Below are 16,556 nucleotides of genomic sequence, written 5' to 3'. Positions count from 1 at the left end.
GTTTAACTTTGCAGATACCCTAATCTCTTGTTCTAAGAGACAAAATGTCGATGCAAAAGGAAACAAAAAAAGTAAAATATCAAAGTTTCATTTTTTTTTGTTTGTTCCACAAAAGTTCAATTAACACATGGCGGGATAAATTAATTGGCTAGAAACTTAAGATGACATCAAACAAAACCTTGATAATAAGTTATTGCATGGGTAAATGTTATCTGTTATACTGTAAATAATATTAATATAACCTTGTTACGAAGTAATTACAGATGGTTTCTCGATATGTTACAAAGCTTTGTGCCAAGATCTAAAACAAAGGAGTACAGACATCCACTGGTAAACTAACGTAAAATATAGAAGAACGATTTATATTACTTATTACAAGTACTAAAGCGAAAGTACTTTTTTACCCTAACCATTGATTATAATTCTTAACTCGTAAAATTGAACATTTCATACATGCCATTTTAGATTTTATTGTGATACTTTTATCAAGTACATGTATGAGCCCTCGATAATTTTCTCGAATACGACGCTAAACTTAAGACATCAAAACTTAAAAATAGTTGCTGTATTGCATCCCTTTGTTATAAGAACGTTGAGATCAAACTTTAAAGAACATGAGCTAAGATTCTGAGCTAAAAATAGTTTGGAAGCAGATGTTATTTTTATAAAGCACTTAAACGGATCTTTTGTAAAGTACGAGGCAGTAAATACGATAGAAAAAACATGAGCTGAGATCTTGAGCTAAAATATTTGGAATCAAATGTTATTTTCATGAAGCACTTAAACGGATCTTTTGTAAAGTAAAAGGCAGTGAATACCATAGGAAAAACAAAATTACCATGGCAGTGAAATCTTAGAATGCAAAACTGGAATAAAGAGTTGAAAATATTGTGAAAAAAAGTACTTCATTTGACGTGAATGTGCGCATTTCTCGAAAAGATACTCTTAAGCAAGCTCAGCAGTCTCATGACAGACGAAAAAAAGCTTAATACATGAGGTACAAGTCGCTTTTCTGTGTAATGCTTGTCCTGACTTAATAATTATCGCTTGATAAACTAACAAACTAATATCTTATTATTTTATAGTTGGTTTTTGGAAATATTACTTCACGGTTCACAAATATGAAAAAAAACACGTAATGTTATTTGGTTTTTGATAGCTTTAATTTGGATTTAATTAATAACTATCACTTAAAAAATAATGAGTCAAACTCTCAAACTAATATCTTAATTTTTTACAGAGGGTTGCTTTTTGGAAAGCCGACTCCTTCATGGTTCATTAACGTGAAAAATATAACACTAAATGTTATTTTATAATTGTTGTTATCTTTTATTTGGCCTCCACATGGAGAAAACGGAAGTAGTATGGCCCTTCCAACGAGTACTGCCCGGGAATATGGGCCTTAAAATTGCAATATTAAGTGTTATTGCAACAAGATATTGCCTTCAACAGGTTTTGAAGAGAGCGGGCAGGACTCCATTCAACAGAATACAGTCAAGTGAACTCCCGCCTTGCGGACACCTCGTTATTACGTATACGGACACCCCGTTATTACGGACAGGAGATCAGTGAAGTCCAGCGAATACGGAATTACTGAAAATAACTCCCGCTATTACGGACTTTTTTTCGGACACCAGGTTGTGGTCCCGAAGGTGTCTGCTATAGTGAGAGTTGACTATAGTGCATGCACAAAATATCTTTATGTCTCTATACAACTCCAAACGTCGAAACCTTGCCCATTTCCATTTTTTGCTTAAAGATCGCTTAACAGATTGCTTTAGTTTGATATGAAAAGTAATCGCTTTAAACGTGTGTATTTATCTTCATAAATAACAAAAACTATTGTCGTGAAAGCAACAGGTTAAAGACACCGAAGTTATTTCAGCTGGGAGGAAACTTGGAAAACAATCAAGTTTCCAAAAACGGACACAACCTTTATCTGCTATATAAATATTTTTGTACTGTTGATCCAGATATTCAAAATGCAAACGGTCTTTGTCGTTTCTGCCGGGTAGATACGTGTAAGGCCTTGTAAGGTTAAAAAAATATCATTTTTGTGAAAAAGCTAAATGACTAAGCTGTCTGGGAAGCAAATGATATTCGTACGTGCACTGGCGAAGCATTACAATATAAGCGACAACTTTCACTATGAGATTATTACAAAATTACGACGTTGGTATCAAGGGACTTACTTCGTTGACGTTTCTTTCAGGGATAAGTTGTTTACTCTTTTAGTTATTGACCGCAAGTTAAAAATAGTATGAAATCAATGTTGTTTTGATACAGTGCTTGGATAGTAATCCGCTATAGTACTAAGGCAATGTTGCGAAAAACAAAGTCACCATGGTAACGTAACCTTAGAATATAAAACTATGGAACTAAGAGATGGACAAACTGCGAACGGATGTTTCTTAATTTTAAAGGTGTACATCTGTAGTACAAAACTACTCTCTTGCAAGTTCAATCGTAAGTTTCGTGACTGTCGCAAATTATTATTTTGCTTGAAGAAGTGCTCACTTCAGTATTAGCCTGAGAAAAGAGACACTTTTTGACAGCACTTAACGATTAACTTAAAATTGATTACTAAGTATAATTTAATTTTACCGCCGTGACACACTCGCTACAGCTACGGCCTTAATGAACCTTGATCAACTTCTTCAAGTTGATATGAACTATTTCTAAGCGTTTAATTTGCCCTCAAACGCAACACCGCTGCTACATCTACATTGTGGTGTGTGTGTGTGTGGGGGGGGGGGGGGGGGGGAGTCTTGATAAGGGAGGCATGCTCCCATCATGCTACACTTTCTTTTTAACAAAACATGATCCTTTTTATCACATTCGAGCAGTTTCACGTTATCCGGCATGTTTTGTGCCCCACGAAAGAGCAACAAGCTAGCAAATTCTATAGTGATGACGTAACACTACCCAGATGTTGGAAGAGCTTTTGGTTGGTTCATATGTTGCGATTCATATTAATTTTTAACAAATCAGAAGCCGTTACTTTCAAGTAAACAACCATTAAAACTCGATAGAACAAGGTTGTCATTTTTCAGTTGTACACCGACGTGATTTAATTTGTTTTTGTACAACCCTAATACGATATTATGGCGAAGCTTCTCAGACCCTCAAAAACGTGACTGTCAACAGTTTTCGCCGAAATATATCATACTGACTTTTATACCGTGTAACTAATATCAGAATATCGCTGCACATTTTACAGTTGTTTTTCAGAAACGTTACTCCATGGTTCACTGATATGGAAAATATATTATTGGGCGTTACTATCGATTATTGAATAGTTCTTGTTATGATTATCCACAGTCAAACCTCGCATCTATTTTTGATTCGGGTGTACGTGGTTACGATGTTTAAGTCCAGTAAGTCTGTGGATGAAACCTGGTGTATGATCCCTTTCAATTGAAAGCTATTGAGCAGTTCAACAAATTAACTGTATTTGAACTAGTGTGTGACTATTCAAATGAAAGCCATAGACACAGAGCATCTTTCATGTGGTACTGTTTATTATGCTGTACAAGGTGGTTCTAACTTTCAAGTCTGTGGATGAAACCCTAGTGTGTGACCATTCAAATGAAAGCTATTGAGCAGTACTTCTTCTTCATGCTGTACAAGATTGCTTTAAGGTTGCTTTGGATGAAGCCTTAGTGGTTAACCATTCAAATGAAAGCTTGTGAAAGCACCTTCAGATGGTAGTGTCCGTTTTCCTTATTTTAGCAGGGTGTGTACAGCCATATTTTGCGGGAGGTTAATAAATAAACTTAGTTGCCCCTTAGACCCCTTAGTTTGTAGTGGTTCACGTTCCCTTAGAATTTGTTTCTGAGTCATTTTACGCTGATTTACGCTTATCATAACCTAGCCTAGATGATAGCACTTTACTAGAAGGTATGAACGCCACCGACTGTTCATTCCGTGCTTGATATGTTTATAAGTTAAATCAGCGAAACGAAGCGATAAGGCATGACCTCATAGAACTGATTTTGTCTTAAATTTTAAGGCCTAACCGATACCACCCAACCCCACTCTTCCGTGAAGTGCGCTCCGCCCACCGGTGGTTCGCAGAGATCACGAAATTCATGTCACTCATTTAAAGGGACTTTGTCACAGATTTTTGAACAGCCTAAATTTATATTTGTTCGTAGGAAACCTAAAAATAATGGTCCATTTTTATGAAAAATTGCTATTCTAGTTTAGTTGTTTGGCTGCGGATAGCTCGGATGGAAATGGATTGCAATTAGAAAACGTTAGCCAACGTTTTCAAGTTGTTTCCGCACGCCTTCAAAAAAAAAAAAATCAATATTTATAGCCGAAGTGTGATTTCTATCTCAAAAAAAAGTCATGCATATCTTCCGTTCAATGTCCAAAGACAATGTTTTTCATGGGTAAAGTTGCCTACCACTTATTTCAGTAGATAGTTAAGACCAAAAACTGCGAAATCCCCGTGACATAGTCCCTTGAAAGAATACATCGATATCGTAATAATTATATCGACGTTAAGAGTGAAACACTGGGTGTAACTGCAACACGATATTGCCTTAAACAAGTCTGCAAAAAGGCACGGAACCACTTTCAATAGATGAGTTTTCGTCTCTTACATCAATACCAACTCCCAAGGTGAGATTCCTAATTACTTTGTACATATTTTTTACATCACTTAAATATTTTTTCCTTGTTAACTGAGCATTACAGGAGAGCCAAATAAACACTTATGTCCTTTCTGGCACTCGAAAGTCAAAGTCCAATCTAGCAATTGCCACTTGTTATGACAATTGCCGTGAATATCGGAATTATAATTTCGAATATAATACAATTTAACGTTGTTTACGCTTCCTTTTCACTGCAGACCAGAAACTTTGGACAGAAGAAACGTTTAGACAAAAGAAAACCATGGGAAAATAACAGAGAAACGCATTAATAAACTTTATTTCGAACCAAACGCCATGAGGTGTGCATGGAAATCTACTACATGTGAGTTGTGAGGCTATTGCGGGAAGTGGGGGGGGGGGGGGGGGGGGTTAAATATTTGGGTTAACATGTGGAAGAATTTTGCGTTGCATGAAAACAGTTTGGGCGCATACAAGAATAACAAAACTCTCTAATCTTGACGATATGAAACAAGTTCCATTTTCGTTGAATTAACACGTCTTTGAACCTAATGCAAGATATAACATGGGAACCACATTCAAGTTGTAGTCACCAGAAACGGGCACTGTAGTCAATGACAACTTTACTTGGCGATCTTAAGGAAAACTGAAAGATATTTTTACAGATAAATACTGATTTAAATTATATAAAGTGACATAATTTTTACAGAAAATCAAATAATAAATAAACTTGAAGTATACAGCTTAATATGCGACAAAAATGGCTTAAAATGTTAACAGGAAAAATAAGTTCCTATAATTCTATTTACATTTGAACATTTCTACATGAAAAATGTCCTAGTGATAAAGCAATGGCCGAAATCTGTTTCATTAATGGGAAGTTTCCTTTTTGTAAGCCGTAAAGCAGAAAAGGATGAACAACAGATAAGAATGTTATGGTTACACTTTGAATTTCTTATCCATTTCTGAAGCTGAGTTCGTAATATCTATTCAAGACTCATCAACAGTTTCACCTACAAAGGAAAAAAACAACGTCCCATAAGAATAATGTTAAATAGACTGTAATATTCAGAACTTGTACAAGAAGTGTTCTTTTCTCTAACTGAAAATTTGAATTTGGATAGCAAAAAGCGGGAAACGTGATACGCGAGACACTGCGGTTTGACGCAAAGTATTCGCTCTTTTCTCACCACCAATTCAAGGAATCGGGAATCAGAAAACGAAAAGTAAGAATCGTGAATGGCAATCGAAAAACGAGAATTTGGGATCGGGGATTTGGGATCAAGGATTTGAGATCGGGGATTTGGCACCGGAGATTTAAGATCGGGGATTTGAGGACGCGGATTTGGGATCGAGGATTTGAGAAAGGGGATTTGGCATCGGAGATTTGGGATCCGTGATTTGAATTTGAGGATTTGGGATCGGGGATTTAAGATAGGGGATTTTGGATCGGCGATTTTTAATCGGGGATTAAAGATCGGGGATTTGGGGTCGCGGATTTGGGATCGGGGAATTGAGACATGGGATTTGGCATGGGAGATTTGGTATCGGGGATTTGAGATCGGGGATTTGAGAAAGGGAAATGGAATCGGGAAATTGAAATCGAAGATTTGGGTCCAAAGATTTGGAAACGGGGATTTAGGATCGATGATTGCGGATCGAAGATTTGGGATCAGGGATTTGGGCTCTGGGATCGGGGGGGGGGGGGGGTATGGTATCGGGGATTTGAGATCGGGGATTTGAGAAAGGGAAATGGAATCGGGAAATTGAAATCGAAGATTTGGGTCCAAAGATTTGGAAACGGGGATTTAGGATCGATGATTGCGGATCGAAGATTTGGGATCAGAGATTTGGGCTCTGGGATTGGGGGGGTGGGGGGTGGGGGGGTTCTGGGATTGGGAATTGTAAAGATGTAAAATGGCACATCGGGGAAATGAAAATCGGGAATCGGAACTGAAAAATTGGGAGCTGTAAATTGGAAATCAAGAAACGCTTTTTTTACACTTACCTTCACATGACTCCACCAGCCCTTCAAGCACAAAGTACTCATGTCCACCATCTTCAGTCTCACTTTGTTCATGACTCTCAACAATCATCATACTCTTCCTCTTTCCCATTTCAACATATTCCTCAGGATCTAAGCGACAACCCCCTGATAAATCCTCATAAGAAGCCGCGGGACGTAGATCCTTTGATTCTACACACTCATCATCTCTATTCACACTCGATTGCGAGTCTCCTTTCGTGATAGTCTTACATGTACAATTTTCATAATCACCACTGCATGATGAAGTAGAAGATGTTTTGCTAATTCCAGAGTGCCGCTTTTGATCAGTATTCGTGTTAGAAGTCGTGTTGTTGAGATCGCCGATAGAAATTTCCATAGACAAGCGAGAAGAAATTTCTTCGGTCTCACTGTGCGAGATACGGAAGAGTTTATTGAGTTCTACAGGATCAAGTTCCACTGAAACACGCGCGTAATCATATTCTGATGAGCTCTCTGGCCGCGATGCGCTGTTCACTTCCGCGTATCCTTCACATTCTTTTAGAGAATACTATGAAAAGAAAAGTAGGACGAAAGATCGAAATGTTATTCTTTGCAAGCTGGAAATATGGCAATGATACTCGCTGTTCTGTCTACACTGACAAGTGTTTCATTAGGTTTTTATATCTTTCTGAGAACTTTCTTGTGAGGTGTGGGGGCGGGGCAGATAGGAGCACCCCTTTCCCCCTCCCATGAAGGGAAAGGTAGGATGAAAGATCAAAATGTTATCCTTTGCAAGTTAGAAATATGACAACGTTACGCGCTGTTCTGTCTACACTGAAAAGTTTTTCATTAAGTTTGATAACTTCCTGACAACTTTCTAGCAGGTTTTCAGAGGTGCGGCTGTGAGAGCTGATATGGCCACACCATCCCGGGAAAGGAATCTCATTACAAATTGGGTGATCATCGGAAATTTAGAAAGGCACTCCTTAAAGCCATCGCGTTTTGTGGGGCGCGGCTTGAATTATTTTTTTGCCCTCTAAGAGATACAGTGTACCAACCTTTTCAGGGAAGTCGTTTCTTTTGCACCATGATAAATTCAACAGCAGTCAGTTTGGATTTGAACGCACCAAGCGATACCAAACCACGAATTTTTACCCCTTAAGGGTACTATGATTACCCTGTTACTTTTATGGAACCCCCCTGTCCGGGTGAAAAACAAAACATACCCAGTCTGGACTACATCAACTCTTCCTTGTTACTTATTCTTGCATATAGTTGAAGAAAATAAAGTTGTTGTTGTGGTGCTTAGATATCGGTCTTACCAGTGGATTTCTCTGTAGGGACAAAGACTGATATGCCTCCGAAGAAGAGGGTCTCTCTTCATCCAACCCTGTTGCCAACTCCTCTGTTTCACCACATGCTTGTTCCTCCCTCCGCAGGGAAGGTACCCCCCTGAACAGCTTCTGATAAGGACAGCCTTCCTTGACTCCAGTGGAACTGACTGCTGCCGACTCTTCTGCATGACCACACCCCTGGCCATCCCTCCGCAGGGAAGGCACCGACCTGACAAGCTTTTGATAAGGAAAGCCTTCCTCCACCCTAGGGGGACTGAGAGGTCCTACTGTCGCAGAACAGTCGGGGGAGGAAGAGGATGTTCTTGTCAGAAGTCGTTGGTAAGGAAGGCGTGGTGCTGCAGCATCAGCCGATTGGCTATTGGTTCTGGTAAGGGTTCCACTGTGTCCTGGTGTCCAGATAATAAGCTTGTTGTCTTCACCCCTTTCATACATGGGATTGCCTGAAAAAAAAAAAAAAAAAAAGAGTATTCAGGGGGTCCTTCTCAACTACAGACCTAGTAGAGTAGTTGCTAAGGAATTGCTAAAGATGGTTTTTGGTGGCAGGCTATTTTGGAACGTTTAGTTATGCAAAATGGCAAAATTTTTGGGGGAGAACAATAGCGTTGAAAAAATTGTTATTTAGCGCACACGTTACTAGTGCCAGCCCCAAACCGCGCATTAGAATTTAAAATCCCTAAAACTTGGAGGAAAGAAGGTAGAGTTCCGATTTTTTAAAAGAATAAGAGATAACATAGCCTTTCTTATAATCCAACGTATGGAATTAGGGTTTACATGTAAAAATGGAACACTACTGAAGAAAGTCTGACAATAAATGGGGAGCTCCGCTTTTAGGCCTGGGTAAATGTATTTACGGTATACATTGTAGCTGTCACATTTTGACAAAACATTAAGACATTGTAGCTAGTTGCTAGATATAGAAAACTGATCTTCTGTCAATAAATTTATAGGGAAATTGAAGCACGAGCACTATTTGTTGTTTGACTCACCCCTTGGTATCACGGGTGGGGTTCTCGCACCCTCCACAAGGCAAGGATAGTGAACATACTCATAGTCATGCAGGGGAGAACACACTGCTGATATGGATGGCTGTTCTGCAGGATGGTGAAGAGATCCTGTAATATGACAAGGACTATTCAGTACACTTGACAAGATTTGGAGGCAATAATTATTTTATTAAAAAGGTGTGATGAAAGGCTTGGTGGCTAAATGGTTAGCATGCTGGACTCCGACTCCGATTGGTCCATGTCCAAGCCCTGTCCAAGCCACTAAGTTGTGTTCTAGGGCAAGAAACTTTACTCTCATTGAGTGCCTCTAGAGCTCCACCCAAGGTATATAAAGGGGTACCCATGAATGAAATGCTGGGGGGGGGGGGGGGGTTTAAACCCTGCAATGGACTAGCACCCCATCTGGGGGAAGTAAAAATATTCCTAGGCGCTTAATGCTACAGTATGTTAGCCCTGGCCTGATGGGCGACTTGGCCTTAATGCAGACTTTATTGCTTTACTCTGTTCACTTATTAAAGAAATTTAGCCCCAGATCTAGCAGAAGGCCCCTTTTGGACTGGAAAAAGACCAGTACTGGGGGATCAAAAAAACCCACAAGACTTGCTTACATTTTTGATCATGAATGTGGATACAGAAATATTTTTAGTTAATGGTAAGTGATTGTTAATAAGCTGTACAAGTATGTACCTGTTCTTTCCTGCTTGCAATTTCTTCGACATTTCAGCCAAAGAAATGCAGTGATAACAATGATGATGATGAGAACAAGACCAGCAAGACCCAACGACACAGCAATCCAAATCTGTTTGTCACTGGCTTTAGAGTAACCACCAGTCGGCACTGAGTTTGAATCTGTTGGTTCTACCAGTGCTTCTGTTGATTTCTGAAAAGTGTAAAAATCAAGTAACATATAAGCATAATTTCAGTAATTCTGACACCCCATCAACTCTTGGTGGCAGTACAATGAACACAACAGCTGCATTTCTATATTACTACACAGATTTTCACTTCAGTTTTGTTTCTGTCAAGAATTTTGAGTGGTCTTACTAATATGGTAAATTATTAAGAGAAAATAATGCTGGGGACTCCAAAATATGGTTGTTTTAAATCACATTTTTTAATGAGGTGGTTAGGCTCTGCACATGGCAGATCTAGTGGAGGGAGGGAGATGTGAGGTGGGCTGACTCCCCCAGCTTATTTTTTTGGGGGTGTAAACACACACAAAAGAGCCCCCTTAGTTCAAGGCCTGGATCCGCCACTGAGGCTAAAGGAGCAGTCTGTCGTGATAACAAACCAAACCCCAAATACCACTGAATAGGAAACTGAAAACCACAAGACACAGCCGGCCAAGCAAGTACTATTTCTGAAGAGGCCAGGCCATTTACTACAATACAAGCATTTTCAATTTACCCAGAGACATGTACCATGTATTGTTTCTGTCATTAATGCCACATGACTCTGACAAGGGTAAGTACACAATACATTTACTAGTGTACAAAATCAAACCTGAATATTCTTGTTCTTTTCAGTTGTTGGGGAAGCTGAAGAGGTCGGATTGTAGATCGGTGTGGTTATAGGAATTTCCAAATCTGCATTTAAAACAAGATTACAAATTTTATTGACATATATAAGTTAAAAAGTCTACTTTCAATACTGATACACATTTATTGTATTATATAATCTATATTTAGTAACTTGTGTTTACTGTACATGTACATGTGTGTAGCAATCCAAACTGTCTTACAGCTACAAGTACATGCGAGCATGAGTAAACTACTAGATTTTTAATGAGCTTTAGACTAAATAGGCCATTTCCGAGTTACCTGGCTTTGCCTCTGTTTCAAAACGAGTCTATGTGCGAAACCATTCACATAAAATGAGTTTCACCATGTAGCACTGGATTTCACTATGGTAGCTCAATCTCGCAAACCACAAAATGACTAGTTACAATGCTTCTTTGAATTCTGAAGCTGCTCATTTAGGAGAGCTTTGACTGCATTTACAAGTTTAGAATTACTGGTGTATTCTATTATGAAACTTACATTGATGTGTTCCTTGAGCCTTGAGCATAAGGCAGCGATCATCTGTTATTCCATGATAAGTACAGCTAATCATAACTTTTATAAGAAGTCCTTTGTAAAATGAATCCAGATAGTCATTCCACTGCAGCAAAAAAATAAAAAAGATGGTATTGACTGATTTATTATGAAACAGCTTCCTAGAGTACCTTATACCAAAAAACAAAAATAATAGATGGTACTGTGTGCCTTCAGTTGATGATTAGTGGGTTAGACTCCAGATCAAGCAGTTCTGTAGACTGCAATGCAGGCCCATTTTAGCGAAGGAACGCATTTTCATCGGGTGATCGTCATACTCAGGAGAGGATGTGGATATGAGAAAATGTGTCCTGGGGACTCAGTAGGAGAAAGGTTCCAAACCTCTCTCTGCCCCCATCCATTATGGTAGCCTGTGTGGTCAGCATTCCAAGGCAGAAGTCAAGGGGAGTTTGAGCGCGAGTTGCGAGGAGAGATCGCGAAGCGGAGAAGGGGAGAGGGGAACACCTGCAATGACGCTATTGTTTTTTTATACTGCCCCTTAAAGTACGAGTCATCTGCATGCCCTCTGTCTATGTCTGGCTGTCAAAATTATCCAATCAGATTGGTGCTGAATTTCGTGGGAAACAAAACCCTTTACTGCTGGAATTGGTTATCTTATTTCTTCTTTTCTTGTCTTCTTGTCAGAAATATGGCAAAACAAAATCTTTTCTTGGCACCTTTCAACTGCAGATTTTTACTGAAAAATTGCCGTTCTGAGACTGTTATTCTTCACAGATTCAGTAGTTTGTCTTTCAAAGAATCAAGCGCTTTGCAGAGAAATTGCTCAAAACATTCGTCACTGGAGTCATTCGCATTGAATGAAAGTTGAGAACAGACCACACATGACAACAGGAATCGATTGAATGACATACATCTGACCAATCAGAACAATCAATTTGACACTCTACAAATTCTGACCAATCACGATCTTGAGTTCAGAATCTGGAGTCACGTAAAAAACGACAAAAACAATAGCGTCATTGCAGGCGTTCCCCTCCCCCCTTCTCAGACATCACGCTTCGCGCTCAAACTCCCCCTTCTCCTTCCCCTTTGAACTCTGGCCACGCAGGCTACCAACATGGCAGTGAATCTACTTGATCGCAAGCTAATACTTCTCTCACACACCCACGAAAAACGCCTGCACTGCAGGCTAGCAGTTCTGGTTCAAACCCTTGCCAGGGTTATTGTGTTGTGTTCTCGGGTAAAGCACTTTACCTCCACACACAATGCATTTTGATTATTGATTGATTGATTGATTGATTGGTTGATTGATTGACAGATAGACAGATGGATGGACAGACAGATAAATGGATGGAACGGATGCTACGTACTATGATTCCTGCAGTACCAGTGAATTAAAAGTCGGTGGGTAACCCTGTGATGAACTAGCATCTGATCAATGGAGGAGAAGAAATACTCCTAGTTGCTGGTCTGATGTGCCACTAGGCTGGAACACAGACTTTGCCTTGCATGCAATATGTTATTAGTCTAAGAAATCGACTCAAATTGTTATACTTACAAATAAGAAAGTCTGCAGTTTATCAGTATTATTCCCTTTGTTGTCAGAAATGGTGTAAAATGTGGTAGATGTAGATAAAATCCATGATGTATTTAAATAAAATTTCCATCCAGTGATTTGAACTTGCTCACAGAAGCCATTTGGCTTTAATCTGGCATTTCCTCCAGCATGAAGGTTAAGAACCTGTAACTGCTGGGCGCCACCAGTGTAGAAATCACAGATATTGCCTGAATAGTAAAATACCAGAAATAAATAATTAGATGACTAAAAACGTTATAAAGAGTCATGTGAACTGGCCCAATGGTCAGCATAATAGCGGTAAGCCATATTGGAGAGGAGGGTGAGAAGGGGTGTTGTGTTCTTGCCACAATACTATTACTCTTACAGTGATCTCTCCACGCAGGAGGCAATCTAAATGGGACAGCAAACTGTTACTTGTTGGACAACCCGTTTGATAGTCGTTTATTTCACCCGTTTACTAGAAAGCCGCTAGTGTACGTTTTCACGTGAAAGGTCACAAATGCTAGGGGTAGCCTGTGTTGGACAGGCACCCCATCTATACCACATTAATCACATTCAATATTTTTAACGTATAAGGCTTGCTGAGGGAGTGGGAGGGGAAAGGAAGGTACTGTGATAACTCTTAATTATTATCGCTATAGTATTGCTATCTGAGTGATACTATATAGAGAGGGGGGAAGGTCATCAGTCCTAGCAAAACATTCTGAGCATTTTGCCAGTGCTTTGCATTTATGTGATACACAGTTGCCTAGTAAATTATTCAACTATTCCAATCATTCTGTCGTTGGGACAAAATTAGCACTTATTAAAGTTGTTACCCAGCCTTCTGGAGTCATTTTTGCTGTCTGAGGTTGTAATCAATCTCAGGGCTGTCACAAAGTTCTAAAGTGGGTGGCTTTGCTAGAGAAGGTGGCTGATTTAATTTTGCCATCTCTTTCTAAAAAATTAGAGGAATAGCCCAGCAGAGTAGCCAGCTGAGATAATCAAGTAGAGGATGATTTTGGCTATGAAAAGTAGATGACTGCCAGCCAAAATCATCCTCTACTTGACTCTTGAACTCCTGGGTTCAGATTAGTTTATAGAACACCATTAAACAGACCCTTTCCTTTTGTTTTTGTGATTTTCTTTTCATCATGTTAAATTAATTTGTTTGGTTATCCAAGTCACAAAAAACTCTTAATTAATTCATTTACGTTTAATAACCAAACACAATTAAATTGACCTTGCTTATCAAACGCTTGATCGCCCAGAAATAATGAATTTCCTTGGGCTGCCTATTCGATCGGTCAGGGTTGAACGCTTGACTTGTTTTCAATGTAATTATTCAGTTTTGTTTACCCTATTAAGAAACAATAAACTATATTGCCTCACCGCCTTGTGTATCCGCCAAAACATCTCTGTCTTTTACACAACCATGCTGTCCCGAATGTGAGCTGTAAAAAGTAGGTTTCGTTTCGCTACATTGACAAGAACATCCACTTGAAATGCCGCCATTCGCTTGACTAGAAACGGCGCCATATTGTTCACACGATGGACAACCATACGACTCAAAATCCACCCCAAAAGAATCTCCTTTGTCCTTTGAACGTGTCACACTTAGAATTTTAGGTGAAAATCCGTACACTGTCACAAAAACTAAAGAGAAAAAGCTCCACTTATGAAGTAGCAAAGCAACAAAAGTCCGTCCCATTTTGAAATTCGAACAAAGCCTCGAAAGACGTCCAAAGCTTTCTTTGTTTCTTGGTTATAAATAAGCCTTTTGGTAATCCTCTTTCTATGTGAATCATGTCGGCAGGAAACCAACAGATATCTTGCATATTTACGCCCAAAACACAACGAAAGCTGATCTCTTCCGCCATTTTGTCGTATAAGGAACCGTCTCCACCCTCCCACAGGAGTATGACGTGTTTCCTACTCAGCGGGGAGGCCTGTGCTATTTTTGCAGTACCGGCTTTAGCAACTTTAGCCGAGCTCAAAAAGATTTCTGATGAAACAGCAATTGACGGGGGCAATAATTCGAAATTAAGCTGTATTTGTGTTGTTTTGTGTACGATGCAGCAACGAAATGATTAAAAATAATCCTTTCTCGGTGTAACCTTTAGGTTAGTCTGGCCCGGGGCTTGGGGAGGGGAAGTCTCTATTGGGATATCCCTTTTAAACAATTATTTTAAACCCGACATCTCTCAACAGACCGGAACAGAGAGGAAAACACGTATCTTCACTTTTCTTTTGAGGGCAGAGGCCAGAGGGTCGAAAGGATAAAGAATAATTTATAACCGCGACAAATGTCCTATAATTAAAACCCTGATCACTCTATCCAAGACATGACACTCATTCCTCTGGAACTCCAACCGACAAATGCATCGCGCAGAAAGGCTAGAGAGGCCTACCTGATACACGGAGGCCAAACACTTGCGCCTAATGGTATTTACCGTACATGAACATTGACAATTTCATTATTTTTGGTTTTATCAATTTTGAACATGTTTATATATCTCTGTCACCGGATATATCTTTATAAAGCTTGTATTAGTTAAACATTAACCCACACTGTATTATCCAAATTCAAATTTTATATCCGTTATTTTCCTTAGATTATAGTACTGGCCCTGAAGAAGACTAGCTCTGCTAGTTGAAATATTGGCCAATAAATCTTGCCCTCCTGCCGTTGTACCAGCCTTGCAATCAATCTGGTTTTAATAAAACGTAGGGGATAAAAAAGATACAGTCGAACCTTTCTGCAATGAACCCCGGGGGGAACTCCCCTATGAAAATGACTTGGTTGCTCGTCGGTACCAAAATCTGGATTACTTAGATTGGACCAAGGGAGGTATAATTAATTTTTACCCCAGGTGCTCTTTGAAAAAGTTCCAATAAATATCAGCTTAGTAGTCCATATACTTCCTGTCATTTTTTGGCTCCCTTAGCGGTACAAATCGCCCTACCCCCTCCCCCCAGTCATGTGATTTTTCATAGGGGAGTCCCCCTCTGGGCAATTCACCATGGAATAGAGCTTACTGACCACTTGGGAAAATCAGTGAGGTCATTAGTGGTGGTTCAATTGTACTTTGTTTAGAATATTTCAATTAGTACATGAAGAGAGGGAGATCGAGAAAGGGAAATACATTTATGTATTTCGTTTCTCTCCCTTTCTTATAAGTATCAGTAGAACAAGTTACCTCTCAAAATGAGAATACGTTTGTTATACAAAGCGATACACGAGATAAAATAAAATAAAATAAAACCAAACTAAGTAAAAAATAAAATAAAATAAAGTAGAACTGGACTGAATAAAATTGATCCTTTAACGGATTTTGTTTCACGTTGATTATCATTAAGGATCGCCAATAATCGATATCTAATTATGTTTAAAAAGTTCAAAGATTATATTACTTACAAGTTGAAAGATAAAATAGAAAACCGGTTTTTTATTTTTATCTTTCAACGGCGTATATATTATAGCCTTTGAACTATTTAAACATTTTATCCCCTTAGCAAACATGCTGTTGGATATCTAATAAATAAGTTGACCTTTTTACGGTATCTGACACGTTTTCGCGATCATGACCTTTGTATTGGGCGGGTGTACCAACACTTCTAGCTACTTCTGGAAGTAAACGCATTGTATTCTTTTTGAGTAATTTGTCTTGTAAATTCACGTTAACAGCAATCTTTGTATGCTATAAAGCGCTAAAAACTTTATAACACAACTAAAATCGAACTAGGAGAGGCCGATTGAACGGAAATTTTAAAGGTAGCCAGCTAGTGACACAGTCACGCAACACTAAACGTCGAAACTGACGTCTTTAAAAATATGCAAATTTCAGCTATATCATCCGAAATGCAATAACTCCACTAAAAAATTTCAAAGGGCTCTTTTCTATATCAATAAGGTTTCCCTCCAAGTTGAAAAACACTTTAAATTAAAACGTTTTTCCCCTGTTTAGAATTTTCGTGC

At 39.0% G+C, this 16,556-nt stretch overlaps 1 protein-coding gene across 1 annotated transcript; it reads right to left on the bottom strand.

Annotated features, from left to right (window-relative positions):
* Positions 1-5,531: 5,531 nt before the first annotated feature.
* Positions 5,532-14,553, bottom strand: LOC144628149 (uncharacterized). Its single transcript, XM_078486208.1, has 9 exons — positions 13,970-14,553; positions 12,578-12,804; positions 11,005-11,125; positions 10,469-10,551; positions 9,653-9,845; positions 8,948-9,073; positions 7,929-8,401; positions 6,628-7,174; positions 5,532-5,632 (listed from the first exon to the last, which is right to left on the bottom strand). The coding sequence occupies exons 1-9, from the start codon at positions 14,286-14,288 to the stop codon at positions 5,610-5,612; spliced, it is 2,112 nt and encodes a 703-aa protein (XP_078342334.1). The 5' UTR covers positions 14,289-14,553; the 3' UTR covers positions 5,532-5,609.
* Between the last annotated feature and the right edge of the window lie 2,003 nt (positions 14,554-16,556).

Source organism: Oculina patagonica, chromosome 10 (assembly GCF_052425735.1).
Source record: "Oculina patagonica isolate OP01 chromosome 10, crgOcupat, whole genome shotgun sequence".
Lineage (NCBI taxonomy): Eukaryota > Metazoa > Cnidaria > Anthozoa > Scleractinia > Oculinidae > Oculina > Oculina patagonica.
This window is presented reverse-complemented; position numbering and strand designations above follow the sequence as displayed.